At 37.4% G+C, this 16,477-nt stretch overlaps 1 protein-coding gene across 4 annotated transcripts in view; it reads right to left on the bottom strand.

The window, feature by feature from the left end:
* Window positions 1-10,082: 10,082 nt before the first annotated feature.
* Window positions 10,083-16,477, bottom strand: part of LOC127415186 (cytosolic acyl coenzyme A thioester hydrolase-like) — a 153,010-nt gene continuing 146,615 nt past the window's right edge. For all 4 annotated transcript variants that reach the window (XM_051653819.1, XM_051653821.1, XM_051653820.1 and 1 more), the window contains one exon: window positions 10,083-10,487. In XM_051653819.1, the coding sequence (XP_051509779.1) occupies window positions 10,389-10,487 (99 nt within the window). In that variant the 3' untranslated portion in view covers window positions 10,083-10,388. The remainder of the gene's footprint in view (window positions 10,488-16,477) is intronic.

The raw sequence follows: 16,477 nt of genomic DNA, 5'->3' as shown, positions 1-16,477 counted from the left end.
AGGTCAGGATCTTTAGTTAATGTCATCAAATATCAGAATGGGGAAAAAAATTGAAAACATGGCATGTTTGTTGGTGCCAGACAGACTGGTTTGAGTATTTCTGTAGCTACATCTCAAGACATCAGCCAGGAAGTTAAAGCTCAGTTGCAAATGGGTCTTCCAAATGGACAATGACCCCATGCATACCTCCAAAGTTGTGGTAAAATGGCTTCAGGACAACAAAGTCAAGGTATAGGAGTGGCCATCATAAAGCCCTGACTGCAATACAATTGAAAATTTGTGTGCAGAACTGAAAAAGCGTGTGAGAGCAAGGAGGCCTACAAACCTGACTCAGTTACACCAGTTCTGTCTGGAGGAATGGGCCAAAATTCCAGCAACTTATTGTGAGAAGCTTGTGGAAGAATACCCAAAATGTCTGACCCAAGTTAAACAATTTAAAGGCAATGCTACCAAATACTAACAAAGTGTATGCAAACTTCTCGCCCACTGGGAATGTGATGAAAGAAATAAAAGCTAAAATAAATCATTCTCTCTACTATTATTCTGACATTTAATGTTCTTAAAATAAACTAGTGATCTTAACTGACCTAAGACAGGGAATGTTTTCTATGATTAAATGTAAACTTCTGACATCAACTGGATATATATATATTATTAATTTATTTATTTTTGCTAAAATTATATGAAGCCTTGTCTACTATTAGGAGTTCTTTGCATTGTGACATTTTTTTAATCACAACAATTAATCCCTGTGTGTGTCTCCTTATTGCAATAATGGAAAGAAAAAACCACAATAATCTATTATTTAAATTATAAAGTAGGAGAAACCAGGGACACTTGTAACAGGGGTCAGCTGTAACACTGCAGTTTACTCCAAGTAGGAACAAGTGAGTGAAACTACTGCACATTTACCTATATCCACAATAAGACCCCCTTTCTTCATGCTGAAAATCAGCAGTCTCTTCACACCAATGCACATTTTATACCCAAAAGTCTGTTTTTGGGGTACAAAAGTATATTTCTTCATCTGCAGAACATTTTTGATTGTGTTGTCTGTTTTCATGCAAATTAAACAGAAATAGCCGTTTTGATCACTGTCTAGTTGGCAATGAGTTAGCATGACATTTGTCAGTGCTGAAGTGTGTAGTCCATCATGGCAAACAGGGTGGGGTCAGTTGTAACAGTGTTACAGATTACCCCATTCATGTGTCAAAAACTATGTGATAGAGATTATATAAACTGTAAAAAGTATTAATAAAGTGTGCATTGGCGTAGATTTGGTTTGAACATTGAGGGGGACCAGTGTGGGTCTTGTGGGGGGATTATCTATAAAAGCATTTTTAAAAATCTATAATAAATGACTGTGAGTTCATGCATCCTGGCCAGTGCTGAGAAAAGTAACAGGTACCACGTGACACCACCGCATACTTGGGCAATACCAACTCGTTCAACGGAGGGGGGACTTCAGTTTTTTGTCTCAACATGACAGACTCACAGCCACGCAATTGCAAGGTATCTCATACTAAATTATTTTCAGCGTTGATGAAAATATATAAACAAGGACAGATGCATGATTGGGGAGGACCAATCACCCTCTTCACAGCATTGGGGGGGGATGTGTGCCACCCGTCTCCCCCAATTCTATGCCAGTGAAAGTGAGTATAAATAAATAATAAATAAAATAAGTAATACTGATTGTAAAAAGTTTTGATTAAGCTGATTTATTTCCACTATTTGTCATTCAGCATTGTGTGCTATAAGAGATACTCTCACCCTTGTGAGCAGTGTTGGTGTTCCAATGAGCACACAAAGATACATTAATGGCAGTGCAATATACTGTATGTATGTCACAAAAATCAGATTGAATATTTTCACTGAAAACTATTTTCATTTGTTTTTCAACAATTTAGTCCTGTTATCAGTTGGTATTTATATAGTTTATCTTTTTTGCCAACCCAAGCATATAAAAAGAAATGACAATATAGACAACATGATCACACAGGAAGTTGCCATGTTGTTTCAGAGAATTCCAGTACTGTAGGATTGGCCACATTGTGCCAACTCACTGACAAGCGCCATCTCCTGTCAGACATTAGGATTGTTTGAGATGCCAAACTAAGTAGACATGTAGATGAGTGAAGCAGCTACAGTCAGGGGAGGAGTAATAAAATGCTGTGAAGTCGGACAGTTCTTGCTTCTCATAGTGGAACAACCACCTACGAGAACAAAGGCAGATACTGAGTGATTCACGTTCATGTGTTTTGTTGCTAATAATGTGGACGTAATTTAAGTTCTGTTGCTTTAAAGTTTCACTCAGTAACTTTTGTCTTTGTGTCATCTTGGACTTACACTGACACCTAGCGGCTTGGATGCAGCATCATTTAAAATCAATAGTTTTCAGTTTTAGATGCCATTGTAGAAATTAAATATTCACAGTCAGTCATGATTACTTTAATCAATGAGTGAAAGTGTCAAATAACAGGATGGTTACTGAGATAAAGCGAGTTGTATTCGGCGGGTCATGTGATTCTAAAATGGCAGCGGACCCTCTCCATGTAAAATAAAACAGCTTTTATAAGGTTACTGATACGACTGGAGTCTTCATTTTAATGTGAGTGCTCATGATTTCCTACATATATGGCAAAATTACAATTAATGTCTATAGTTCAACTTTTTTCATGAGGAAAAAATTAATGAGTGCTCATTAAATTGGAAACTATCAGCTGCTCTATTACAAAAGAAACATAAAAGGGTTTAAGTTAATAATAATTATAATTTTACCTGCATGCTTTTATGCCCATCAACTGTATTTGTATTGCTTATTGTCGATGCACTTGTTAACACAACAATTTGACAACTTTCTTTAAAAAAAAAAAAAAAATCTTTAAGGAAAAGTGTCAACACTATATAGATTAGAAACAGAATGATCACAAACAGGAAATTAATCAAATTAACACAATTGTCTGTTCTCATTTTATTTTTGCTATTTATTGTATCAGTGAAATAGGTCAGATTATATTAAAATGGACTGTTGTAATTATGTAAACAGTAATGCCACACTGCCAAAGAAAATAAATAAAGTGATCCAGCACAGTATCATGCAAATGTTTTGTCTTTCCGACCGTGTTAACATTCAAGTTAAGTATTGTTCAAGTTTATGATTAAACATATGATCTTTCACTTGATCAAAAATATATATATTTTTTACTGTTACCCTTGTTATATTTTATCTGCAACACATTGTGAACGTCACACATTGAATATTTAATGGTAGGAAAAGAGAGAAGTTTGGTTTGCATTAACTACATATTACTTCATTCATCATTATGTAAAAACATCAGCAGCTCCACAGGACAGACCCGTGACTGGCAGATCTTCAACGATGCACTTCTTCTTCTAGGGAAGGAAGCATTAGGCTAACGTAAATGCAATGGAAAGAGGAATAATGAAATAGGGTTAGTTGTAACATTTCACTTGCTTGACTTTATTTACAGTAGAATATTTTCAAAAATTGACATGGTAGAATATATATATATATATATATATATATATATATATATATATACACACACTAAGAATCTAATGAGAATCGTCATTGAGAATAATGGAAATTATAAGAAAAAACCCTCAAAGTAAAGGAATGTCCATAATTGCTGTGCTAAAGCTACTGTATGTGAATTACTAACCCAGGGTAAGTTTTACAGTTTAAAACATGGACCAAGATAACCCTGGATTATATTAACCCAGGGCTATCAATTTCAAGTGTGTAGAGCCCAATAATTAAATATAATTCTGTCTGCTGTGCATTTTTAGCTAACTGTGGCTAACCCATGCACTTTCTCATTTCATTGACATTATCACACTGTTACATAAGATGCTTGGGGAAGACTGCCTTCTTCATGGGTTGCTTAATGCATGAATAGAACTTCCCTTGAGGCAGCGATAGTGTCCAGTGATAAAAATAAGAAGTCCTATTCAATGAACCAACCAGGGATGAAAAGCATATGCTTTTGCCCTAATTAACCCCAATCATTTTAAAAATTCATCCAAATACATCATCTCATAGTCAACTGAATGAGCAGTCCAATGTAATCCTTACTGTTGCATACATCCGGGAAGGAGATACATGTACAAATATTATAGTTATATGAGGTAAATGATTACAGTCTCATGTAGAACATGAAACACTAGTAAAGAGTACTCGAAAATCAAATGTCAACAGTCTTTATGAATGTGTATTTCAATATCCATATATAACAGACAAACATGCAATCTTTCTTGGTTTTAAAGTACGAAGCTCTTTAGAGGACAGGGCGGGAATTTTTAGCACAACATCTTTCTTGGTATATATATCACTTGAGTTGAAAAGAGCAGTCCGATATGTGGTTCACCGCAGTTCTTTTAAATCCAGTGTTTTGAACGTGATGTCTCCTCAGCTCCCGAGAGATTATGGGATAGTAAAGTGTCCAGTTGATCTGCACTTCCGAATTTCACAGAAAAAAGTAGATCATCTGGGTATTTCTCGCATACTCTTTTATGAATACTGAGGATTCGGACATAGTACTCAATTGGCATACTGTTTTTGGCATACTATAAAGTAGGGAAGTATGGATATTTGGGTACAGTTACAATGATGCTAAGGTGTTTGCCAAGACATTGCTATTTGGTTGCTAAGGTATTCTGAGGGGTTATTAGGGTGTTGCAATGCAACTGCTAGGTGGTTGTTATCTGGCCGCATCACGTCAAAAGCGTTTTTTTCAGCCTATGTATGGCGCATTTTTAATTACCATAGAAGAATGTCAAGTCTTAACTATCACCAAAACGCAGAATGAAACATTTTTGACTGCAAGTGCTTTTCATGTGGAGTTCAAAGCAGCGATTGATGCTGGAGCTGATGTCCTGACGTGAATCGTGAAAGCGGCTTCATGATTCATGGTGTTGGAAAGTGGATAGCCACAGTCTACCGGCAGATTAATATTGTGGAGGATGAGAGTTAAAGAGATTTTATGCCCATTTCAATGAATATGCAGCCTCTGGGTAGACTAGTTCTTTCAATTAGTCAAACTCCCACTTGGACTCCCACTTAAGGAAACATTTAATGTTACTTGAATTGGTGATACTTTAGTGCATTTCCATCTTTATACTGTGGAAGGCTTTGTTTGGAAAATGTAAATAAAGCATTATATTGTTACATATTGTTTTGTTTTATTTCCTAAAATGGAAATAAATGCATTTTGACAGGAAAAAAGTATATATAGTGTCAAATTTCAAAATCTGCTATTAATTGCTCTATTCGAGCTCACAGCTAATTGGTCTGTGCTATCTGCAGCACGTCATTTAGAATATTCACTTGTCTAGTGTAGATAAGCCTCAAGTCATTGTGGTGCGGCACGCCAATGAACACGTCCAGTGTAGACAAAGTGTAAGATGCAAAAATCATAAGTCTGATTGCTTAGAAATGTCAGACCTTGCCTGAACAAGCCTCAAAATTTGGACAATCATTCATGTCTATACCACAAATAGTGTCAAGTCACAAATTTTAATATTTAGTTTCTAAGGTGAGCAATATTAATAGTTATGCTTTAGCAAACACCTAATTATAAAATACTTATCATGAGATGCTTTATTTTTACCATTTACTGTATCTTTGTGGTGGTTATAACAGAACTTGCTTCTTTGTTGTTTCCTGAACCAGAAATATGTGCATTATTTTAGACAAAGAACATTTAAATCAAACTCTCAGATCACAGTAAAAAAAAAAAAAAAAAAAAAAAGACCAAATCCATTTGTGCCACATCCATTCTAGACCATAACACATCTATTCCTGTTTTTCTGAGGAAAGATCCATGTCTTGTGCTAGAGATGAGACAGGGTAAATACTCAAGCATAATGTCTCTGTGTGTAGGTGAGTATTTCGGAGCGCTGCTCTGACGCTGATGTTGGAGATTTCCCCAAAGCTTCAGCAAGCAGAGCTGGGGCGGAGCATCTGTGCCTGAGGCTTGGGTGAAGGGGTGGGGGGCTAGAATCTAGGCAGCTAGAATCATAAGCTCTGTAGAATACACATGTTCATATAAGATTCAGACTAATATAGCTAAAGAAAACTGACTGATTCTTGATGAAAAAATTGGATAAATGAAAAAGGTTACTCCATGTTAAGGAATCACATTTCACAGATGAATGCTGCGACTGACCGATCAGAAACAGGTATTCCAAAGAGCATTTAATATTAAAGGTTTCATGTACAAAAGGATTGTTAAATGTGTGGTCAAATGTAATGATTTACTAAGGTGATGCTGGGAATGTCCTTCATCATTGCCTCTGCTTCAGCACTGAGTATGCTACCATAAGCTAATGATTTCTGGTAATAACATCTCTCTGAATCAAATATGACACTCTTGTCCACTCATTTGTTCCACTGGCATTTACTCTGACAAGGCAACATCAGAATACACACACAAACACACACACACACACACACACACACACACAGGACGAGCTGATGCAGCACAGGAGATTGCAGTCCAAAGTTACAAAGGTTTTTGTACTTCAAGAATTAACAAATTGACGTTGATTTTGCAGGTTAGTGAAACTGGTGTAACTGCACAAACTGAATGATAGAAATGGTGATGTTCATTATGCAATTTCTCTGTATGTAGCCTTAAATAGGCTGAGAAATATTTTGAAGAGACAAAGACTATTGTGCTATGAGCAGCTCTACTTATATACTGATATGTATTGATAATCATCTGGAAAATCTTCTGAGTATCGTTGCAAAAAAAAAAAAAGGCACCGATCCCAAGACTAATAGCAAGAATTATTTTTGGTGTTATAATTAGTAGTCTTAATTACTAATGCATCTCAATGGCTTCATTGTAGGATAAGTGATTTGAACAAACCCCTAATCCTAAGTAATAAACTTTGCCATGTAATTTGCCCTGCACCATTTGTATTACGGACATGAAAGATGCCTCAAATCATGAGGCTGTTTAAGAAGTATGTGTTATTTTTTTTCAGTGCTATCAGACATTTTTCACCTGCCAGAATATAAAATGGTAAATAAATAAATAAAAAAACAGAGCCATATCTAAAGAGGAAAATATTATAGAGACTTGGGGGTAGGCTCTTTTAGGTGAGACAATAATGATAGAATTTCTATTTTTGGGTAAATCTTTTGGTGAAACTAATGTATAAATTAAAATGTGTGACTGAAGCTTTGAATGACTGCAGTATTCAACATTCTATTTAAACAAGTAATTGACAAATATTGATAAAATTCTACATTTAATTGTCAATCCAAAAATTTCTTAAATATTTAAACGCTCACTGAGCACTTTATAAGGAACACCTGAACACCTACTTATTCATGCAATTATCTAATCAGCCAATCGTGCGTCAGCAGTGCAGTTCATAAAATCATGCAGATACGGGTAAGGAGCTTCAGTTAATGTTCACATCAAGCATCAGAATGGGGAAAAATTGTGATCTCAGTGATTTTGCATGCTTGTTGGTGCCAGACGGGCTGGTTTGAGTATTTCTGTAACTACTGATCTCCTGGGATTTTCACGCACAACAGTCTCTAGTGTTTACTCAGAATGGTGCCAAAAACAAAAAACATCCAGTTAGCAGCAGTTCTGCAGTTGGAAACGTCTTGTTGATGACAGAGGTCAACAGAGAATGGCCAGACTGGTTCGAGCTGACAGAAAGGCTATGGTAACTCAGATAACCGCTCTGTACAATTGTAGTGAGCAGAATAGCATCTCAGAATGCACAACACATGGAGGCGGATGGGCTACAACAGCAGAAGACCACGTCTGTGTTCCTAATAAAGTGCTCAGTGATGTAGACTATCATTATACTGACATAATTGTCAACATGCCATTCTCTTAAAATTAGACACAAGGTACAGTGTTAGGTTCTAACTACTTAATATAACAAAGACAACACATTTGCTATTTGTTTTTGGTAGAACCAGATTGCCCTGTGCAATTCAAATTATATCATTCACTACCTTCTGTCACATAATAACTTTTCCCAGCAAAAATAAATCCTTGTTCATCCCTACACCTGTCTATGCAGTCCCATGAGAATAGAGTTCAAACCCACAAAAAAAATACAGTTGAAGTCCCTACTGTGGACTAAACTTGGCATGACTGAAAAAATTATAACAACAAGCTTAGGTGAATTCTAATGAGCATACTGGAAATGAAAGGAATACAAAATAAAAATAACTTAACAAATATAGTAACATTACAATAATATATTAATAGAGCAAACCCTTCTCTGAATTGAACTGTTTCTGTGGGAATTAATAAATTAAATGACACATACACAGAAGGAAAGTACAAGTGCTATTTGGTGCAAGGGTGAATTAAGTAGTACAATTTTCTAGGTAATCTTAAAGGATTATTTCACCCAAAAATGAAAATTGAGTCATTGTTTACTCACCCCTGTGTTGTTATAACCCTATGGGTGGGTTGCACCAATAAGGATTAAATTAAGCAGAGTTTAGAGATAATCCAGGGTTTGTTGATCCAAGTTTTATTTTAATTTGAGCTGTGTTGCACCACTTAATTTTAAATACGGTTTAACAAATCAGAGATTACATTTTTAACCTGTGATTAAAATGGTCACCTGTGATTAATTTGTCCGCCATGATGGATTCTGAACTTAGTTGGAAATATTTAGTACACAGGGCCGATCAAGGAGGCTAAGAAAATGTCGCAGCAGCATGTACTGGCAACATGATTTAAGAAAAAAGGACCACACGGGTCTCGGATCGATCACCTCCCCTCATCAGCGCCACTATTGTGGCCAGATGCTGCCGACTGAAACAAGTATAAGAGAGGAGGGGAGAAAAACGATCACCTGTCACTTGTAACCGCTCTTGTTAAATGCCGAAATTACGGTCTATTATCGCTTCTCCTCGAGAGACCCATCTCTGTCCGGTGTCTGTACATGTAAAGGATGGGGAAGCGGGTAATCGCGCCACCACCGAGACGAGCCGACACACTCGCACACCGAATTTGAAAGCACACATTGCGGCCAACGGCCCAACATTTCGGACCATAATAAACATAAATAATATGATAAAAGTCTCTCAGAGGGCTGACAGCACATCCACTGTTTGTTTACCTAGCTGTGAACTGGCACCGGTCCAAAAACTTTCAAAAAAATAAGGCTGGGCATAGAAATGCATAAATTCTTCGACTACAAACTCTTCAGACATGTTAAGTAAGTTCTGTACTCTAGTTTTTGTGCAGCTGTGTTGTATTCTGTTGTCAATATCACTGTGGCAGACCTGTTTTTAGATAAACAAATGAGTTTTCGCTTGAACACCCAATGTCGCGAGTGGGCTGCATGAACTGTTGCTCTCATGCCCTATCATGAATGCGCACAGGAGATCAATGGTCAGTAAACATTTGACTAAATAATACATTTGATTTCAGTTTGTTCCTCACCAAACCCTATTGTATGCTTTCATAACAAACATAGGTCTCATGGAATAATTTATTAGACGTCTGAATTATACTTTTGCATTCTTTTGAGTTAGTCACTATAAACTGCCATTGTATGACATCGAGTACAACATTTTTTTTACAATTTCTCCCTTTGTGTTAAGAAAAAAAAAGAAAGTTATTTAGGGGTATAACAACATAGTGGTGAGTAAACAATGACTGAATATTACTTTTTGGGTGAACTAATCCTTTAATTTCTATGATATATGCATAATAATCCAAATTACATACATAACAATCATCATTATGACCAATTTTGGATCCGATCTGTATAATTAGTGGAGCTTGTCTGTCTGTCTGTCTATCTATCTATCTATCTATCTATCTATCTATCTGTCTGTCTGTCTGTCTGTCTGTCTGTATTTCAAAAAAATAAATAATAATAAATAATAGGGATCATAAAAGTTGTTTTTGTTTTTTATTTTGCATGACTTATTTGGGCATAACAGATATTTACATATACAGTATTCCACACTCTTGGTCTGTCCGTCTGTCTAAATAGACACTTTAATAGTCTGTCCATTCAGGATTACAACTCATTGAATAGATATTTCAAAGCACACAGTCTGTAGTTGCATTCACAAGCTTTTATTACTGCATAATACATTTCTGCACATTTCTTGAATAACTTAAAATAAGACATACATATTTTACTTTTTTGTTTCAAGTAACATGCACACACAGAAAGTGCTTTGGTATACTGCAGTGAGACAACAGGAAGATAGAATTCAATTCAAGTAAACAAATATGTTTTACCTTCTATTTAATAAGCTACATGTACGATTAAGGAGAGGTTCTTGATGTTGTAACGCTGATGCTCTATTATTCCAATATATTCTTCTACAATACAGTTTGGCATCAGCCTTGATAAAATCATTGTTGCTGTGCCTTATCTGCAAGCCTCTTTGCCTTATTTTGCAGGTAACGCGCTTTCCCTTCTTCAAAACGTTTCTGCTCCTCTTCACCTTCCAGCTGTAGAGAGAAAAATTACTCATTTTACACAGAGAAACAAAGAGAGTGAAGTTAAAACACTCATAAAATTAAAATGAGGGTTTTGTGGCTTTAAGTCCATGTCTATTGCGCTTTAAAGCAGTCTTGTTTCAATAGGAAATATGTCAAAAAAGATGTATTGTGTCTGAGCCATAAGAGAACTTTAGCGGAGGAAATGTGTCAACACATTGTCTTCACAGCATTGTTACCAGTCTGGAGTGTAGTGTTGTCTAATTGCCACTGGATTTAGTGAAAGACCTGTGACATCATCACAACAAAAACTGTCATTTTCAAATAATGTATCCATCTGTTCTAAATATCATGACCGTGCTTGAATTTCTGTAACCAATTATCATGCATTTTTGCATTATTGTTCTTAATGAGCTGGAACTTAATTGAGATTGAAATACATATAATCAGGATTTAACAATGATATGGCACTGTTGTGCAAAATGCATGGCATAATCATACATTTATTTTAAGAAATAATTAGGGCTTTCGATTTAACATGTTAATTCAATGCGATTAATTATATAAAAAATAATGCGTAAAAACATCATGTAATCAAGAATCCAGACCATAATAAGGAAGATTCCTGACCAAAATTAATGCTTGAAATACCACCTGTTTCAGCTGTATTGGTGATAGTGATAGGATAGTGAATTGGTGGGTTTTTGTTAAATGTGAGCCAAAATCATCACAATTAAAAGAACCAAAGACTTAAACTACTTCAGTCTATGTGCATTGAATTTATTTAATACACGAGTTTCACAATTTGAGTTGAATTACTGAAATAAATGAACTTTTCCACGACATTCTAATTTATTGAGATGCACCTGTATATATATATATATATATATATATATATATATATATATATATATATATATATACATTATTATTTGTAATTATTTCAATATAACTATTTTTAATTATTTCATCATTATATATTGAATTATTGTAATTTGAGGGGCTTTCTCAACAAATATTTATGTATGTTATTCATTGCGATTAATTCAATTAATTAATCGGTACACCTTGTAATTAAATCGATTAAGAAATTTAAGCGATTGACAGCCCTAGAAATAATACATTTTAAGCATATTAAACTTGTTTTATGTCCATTATACAAGAAAACAGTAGATATTCTTTTGATAAATTCTAAAATTATTAAGGTATGTTGCGTTAAAGCCATTTAATAGTTCTCATTTGCCATGTGTGGGGCTAACCCATATTATGTCTTTTCCCATTTGCATCATATGTATGCCAAGCTGACATGGTCCTTGGAAGTTACCGCTCTTGAGTGTAGACCTGCGTAGTGAAATTAATTGTTCAGTTTTTAAAAGTTAATCATGCATTAACACACTGAAATGTGTGTGTGTGAGAGAGAGTGTGTGTGAGAGAGAAGTGAAGTCAAAACTGATGCACTAGCATTTGGAATTTTCTGTAAATGTTTCAAAAATCTGTAAATGATGGAGAATTCTTGGTTAATACAATCCTTGACATGTTGGGTTATGTGATTGTTTGTGCCCCACCAGAAATAATGAACCTGAGATGCCACTGGATGTGTCACACCCAAAATTGCTCAGTTGCAGCTTTATATGTGCTTTGCAGTCACACTGAATGGACATCAAAAAGATAAAAATATGAATTTTGTGTATTTTGTATACAAATTTTATACTTAGCCCTATGACAAAAAAAAGAAATATAAAGAAGACACATCACTGTTCCATTACAAGTGTTCTTGGTGAGTGAAATAGCCTATTCTTTATTAACATGTATGTTCTATGCAAGCAAACCACAGAGCACAAATTGTGATTAAAACTCAAATAAAATTAAGTGCACAATATAAAGATGATGCAATAGTGGCAAAAGCTGACTTCATTCCAGCCTTTGCCACACAGTCCACCCTCAGCATCCTGGCACTGACAGAAAAATGGATACGTCCAGAGAATACAGCAACACCTGCTGCTCTCTCCAACAACTTCTCCTTCTCTCACACCCCTCGACACACCGGTAGGGGTGGGGGAACAGGTTTGCTCATTCATAACAACTGGACTTTTTCACCACACTCTTCTCTATGTAACAATACTAATTTTAAATTCCATGCTATTACTACAATGCAACCCACAAAAATACATGATGTTGTTATTTATCGCCCTCAAGGTCAGCTGGCAAACTTTCTCGAGGAGTTGGATGTCCTGCTGTCCTCCTTCCCGGAGGATGGTAAGCCACTTGTGGTTCTTGGTGATTTCAACATACACCAAGACAAGCCCCAGGCCACTGAACTGAATGCTCTTCTGGCCTCATTTGACTTGGAAAGACTAAGCACCACAGCAACTCACAGATCGGGCAACCAGCTGGACCTCATTTTTTACACGTAACTGTACCAACTCAAATATTCTTGTTACTCCTTTACATGTCTCTGATCACTACTTTGTTCAATTCAACATGACTCTCCCTTCTACATTAAAACAGACTCCAACTTTGGTTTCCTTTCACCATAACCTCTGTTCTCTTTCACCCTCTTGCCTTTCCACTTCTGTCTCTACTTCTCTTCCCACACAAAAAGTATTTTCCACCCTTGATGTAAACACTGCCACAGACACACTAAGCTCTACTTTAACAACCTGTCTAGACAACATCTGTCCTCTCTCCTCAAAGCCAGCACGTACTACACCACCCAGCCCCTGGCTCTCTGACGTCCTTCGTGAACATCGGACTGACCTCAGGGCAGCTGAGTGGAGGTGGCAGAAATCTAAAGATCCAGCAGATCTAGGTAACTATCAGTCTCTACTTGCAACTTTTTCAGATAACGTCAAATCTGCAAAAATTTCCTACTACCAGAACAAGATCAACAGCACCACAGACACTCGCAGCTTGTTTAGAACATTCAACACATTTCTCTGTCCTCCCCCTCCACCGCCTGACACATCACTGGCAGCAGATGTCTTCGCCAAATTTTTTACTAATAAAGTTACAACCATCAGCAATACATTCTCAGCACCTCAACCTGTCAAACACCCATCTCCTGCATGCAACTCCTCTGTCTCTATGTTCTCTCCTCTGACTGACACTGGGGTCTCTAAACTCCTCCTCCCCAAGCACTCCACCACCTGTTCCCTTGACCCCATTCTTTCTCACCTTTTCCAGGCCATCTCTCCGTCCATCTTACCTACACTCACTCACATAATTAACACATCTCTACTTACAGCCACTTTTCCCACTACATTTAAGCAGGTTCAAGTAACCCCGCTGCTGAAGAAACCCGCACTTAACCCCACACAAATAGAACACTACAGACCAGTCTCTCTCATCCCATTCATGGCAAAAACACTTGAAAGGGCAGTTTTCAATCAAATCTCTGCCTATCTCTCACAGAACAAGCTGCTGGATGACAATCAGTCTGGCTTCAAAAGTGGACACTCCACAGAGACTTCCCTGCTGTATGTCACTGAGTCGCTGAGACAGGGGAAAGCTAAATCCAGATCATTTGTCCTGATTCTGCTGGACCTTTCTGCAGCCTTCGACACAGTCAACCATCAGATCTTACTCTTCGCTGGGCATCACAGGAACTGTGCTTGACTGGTTTAATTCCTATCTCTCAGGTAGGTCCTTCAAGGTAGCCTGGAGGGGTGAGGTGTCCAAGCCACATCAGCTACTTACTGGGGTACCTCAGGGTTCAGTGCTTGGGCCACTTCTCTTCACTATATACACAACATCACTGGGACCCATCATTCAGGCACATGGTTTCTCTTGCCATTGCTACGCTGATGACACGCAACTCTACATGTCTTTCCAGCCCAACGACACCACAGTAACTGCTCGAATTTCTGCCTGCCTGGCAGACATCTCGGCCTGGATAAAGGAACACCACCTGCAACTTAACCCAGCCAAGACCGAACTCCTTGTCTTTCCAGCCAACCCTGCTGTTGAACACAACATCACCATGCAGCTGGGTGCAACTACAGTAACGAACATCCAAAACGGTCAGAAATCTTGGGGTAACCATCGATAACAAACTAAATTTCACAGACCACATCTCAAAGACCGCAAGATCATGTAGATTTACACTCTACAATATCAGGAAGATAAGACCCTTCCTCTCTGAACATGCCACACATCTTCTTGTTCAGTCACTTGTCATAACTAGACTGGACTACTGTAACACTCTCATTGCAGGCCTCCCTGCATGTGCAATTAAACCCCTGCAAATGATCCAGAATGCAGCAGCATGCCTGGTCTTTAATCAACCAAAGAGAGCACGTTACACCACTCCTTGTCTCTCTTCACTGGCTGCCGGTTGATGCACGTATCAAGTTCAAGGCTCTGATGCTGGCATACAGAACAGTCACTGGGTCTGCTCCAGCATACCTAAAATCATTTCTGCAGAGCTATGTGCCCACTAGAAGCCTGCGGATGGCTAAGGAGCGTCGCCTTGTTGTACCAACACAAAGAGGCACTAAAACACTTTCCCGGACTTTCGGCTTCATCATACCACGTTGGTGGAATGATCTTCCAAATCCATCCATGAAGCTGACTCATTTTCTGTCTTCAAAAAACAGCTAAAAACACATCTTTTCCATGAGCACTTAACCAGTAACTAAAAAAAAAAAGAAAAAGAAAAGAAAAAAAAAGAAAGAAAATCATAGTTGCACTTTAATCTGTTTTAAATGCTATTCTGATGCTAGTGAAACTTTGTAATATGGCACTTTTTGTACCGCTGTCTCCTTGAGATGATTCTTGAGTGAATGATGACAGAATTGTTAATTTTGGGTGATCTATCCCTCTAACTAATCATTAAGATGCTGAGAGTCAGTTTTTTGTTGATATGTTGAAACCTCATCCAGTTAGTCTTAAGATTATATGTCCATTTAAGCCTCATGTAAGTTAAGTAATGATCATATTTGCCAATTGCAGAAAATTTCTTGGAAATGTGAAATGAGACACGAGAATGCACTTTGGGACCGCACCTTCATCACGGATAAACAACAGTATTGTAGGAGCATGCGGTATGTAGCTCTGTCATTTGATGTTAGGCTTCACTCCACAGCTGTACACTACACCATGGCTATTTTTATCATTGGCTATAGGTCACCAGCTAGTCATGCGCAGCAGTGGCAGATGGCGGCCAACCTTAGGGAACAAAGAGTGACAATTGAAGCAGCCTGGCTGATGAGGGCATGTGCACAAATGAGAATCACAGATATGGAAAGCATATCCACTGCAACGTTATGTAAGCACACAGAATACACTCAACATTACAGGGAGGATACCACTGAAGCTCAAAACTGTGAATTTTATGCTTTTGAAGTGGCCCAATTTTAAACAACATAAATAATTGCAAGCTTATTTTGTTTTAGAAGAGGCATGCAGTTGATTGATTAAAGCAATCAGCCACGAAAGGCCATGCGTTACACTGTATATCCCTTCCTTGGTCTTGCAGAACTTTTGAAACCATTATGAACCATTTAAAAAAAGGGGTGTACACTCACTGACCACTTTATTAGGTACACCTGTACATCCACTTATTCATTCGATTATCTAATCAGCCAATCGTGTGGCAGCACTGCAATGCATAAAATCATTCAGATAGGGGTCAGGACAATATTTTTACATCTGGCTGGATCAGGGAAATTGGACAGTAACTCTTTCTCTCGCTTGGATCTTTGTCCTTTTTAAGAATCAGACTGATCCGGGCTTGTGTCATGGTTGGCGGAGGCTTTCCATTCTTTAATGATTCCGTATAAACTTCTATCAAAAGTGGAGCCAGTTCTGTTGCATAAGATCTAAAAAAATTCAGCGGCAAAGCCATCTGGCCCAGGAGCCTTGCATGTAGGCAAGGCCTTAATTACCTCGCCAAGTTCTTCCAATGTTATCTCAGAATTAAGAGAATTTTTTGCTCAGTCGTCAGTTTAGGGAGTTCTAATGGTTCCACAAAGTTTCTAATATCTTCATCAGTAGATGAAGAT

Source organism: Myxocyprinus asiaticus, chromosome 24 (genome assembly GCF_019703515.2).
Source record: "Myxocyprinus asiaticus isolate MX2 ecotype Aquarium Trade chromosome 24, UBuf_Myxa_2, whole genome shotgun sequence".
Lineage (NCBI taxonomy): Eukaryota > Metazoa > Chordata > Actinopteri > Cypriniformes > Catostomidae > Myxocyprinus > Myxocyprinus asiaticus.
This window is presented reverse-complemented; position numbering and strand designations above follow the sequence as displayed.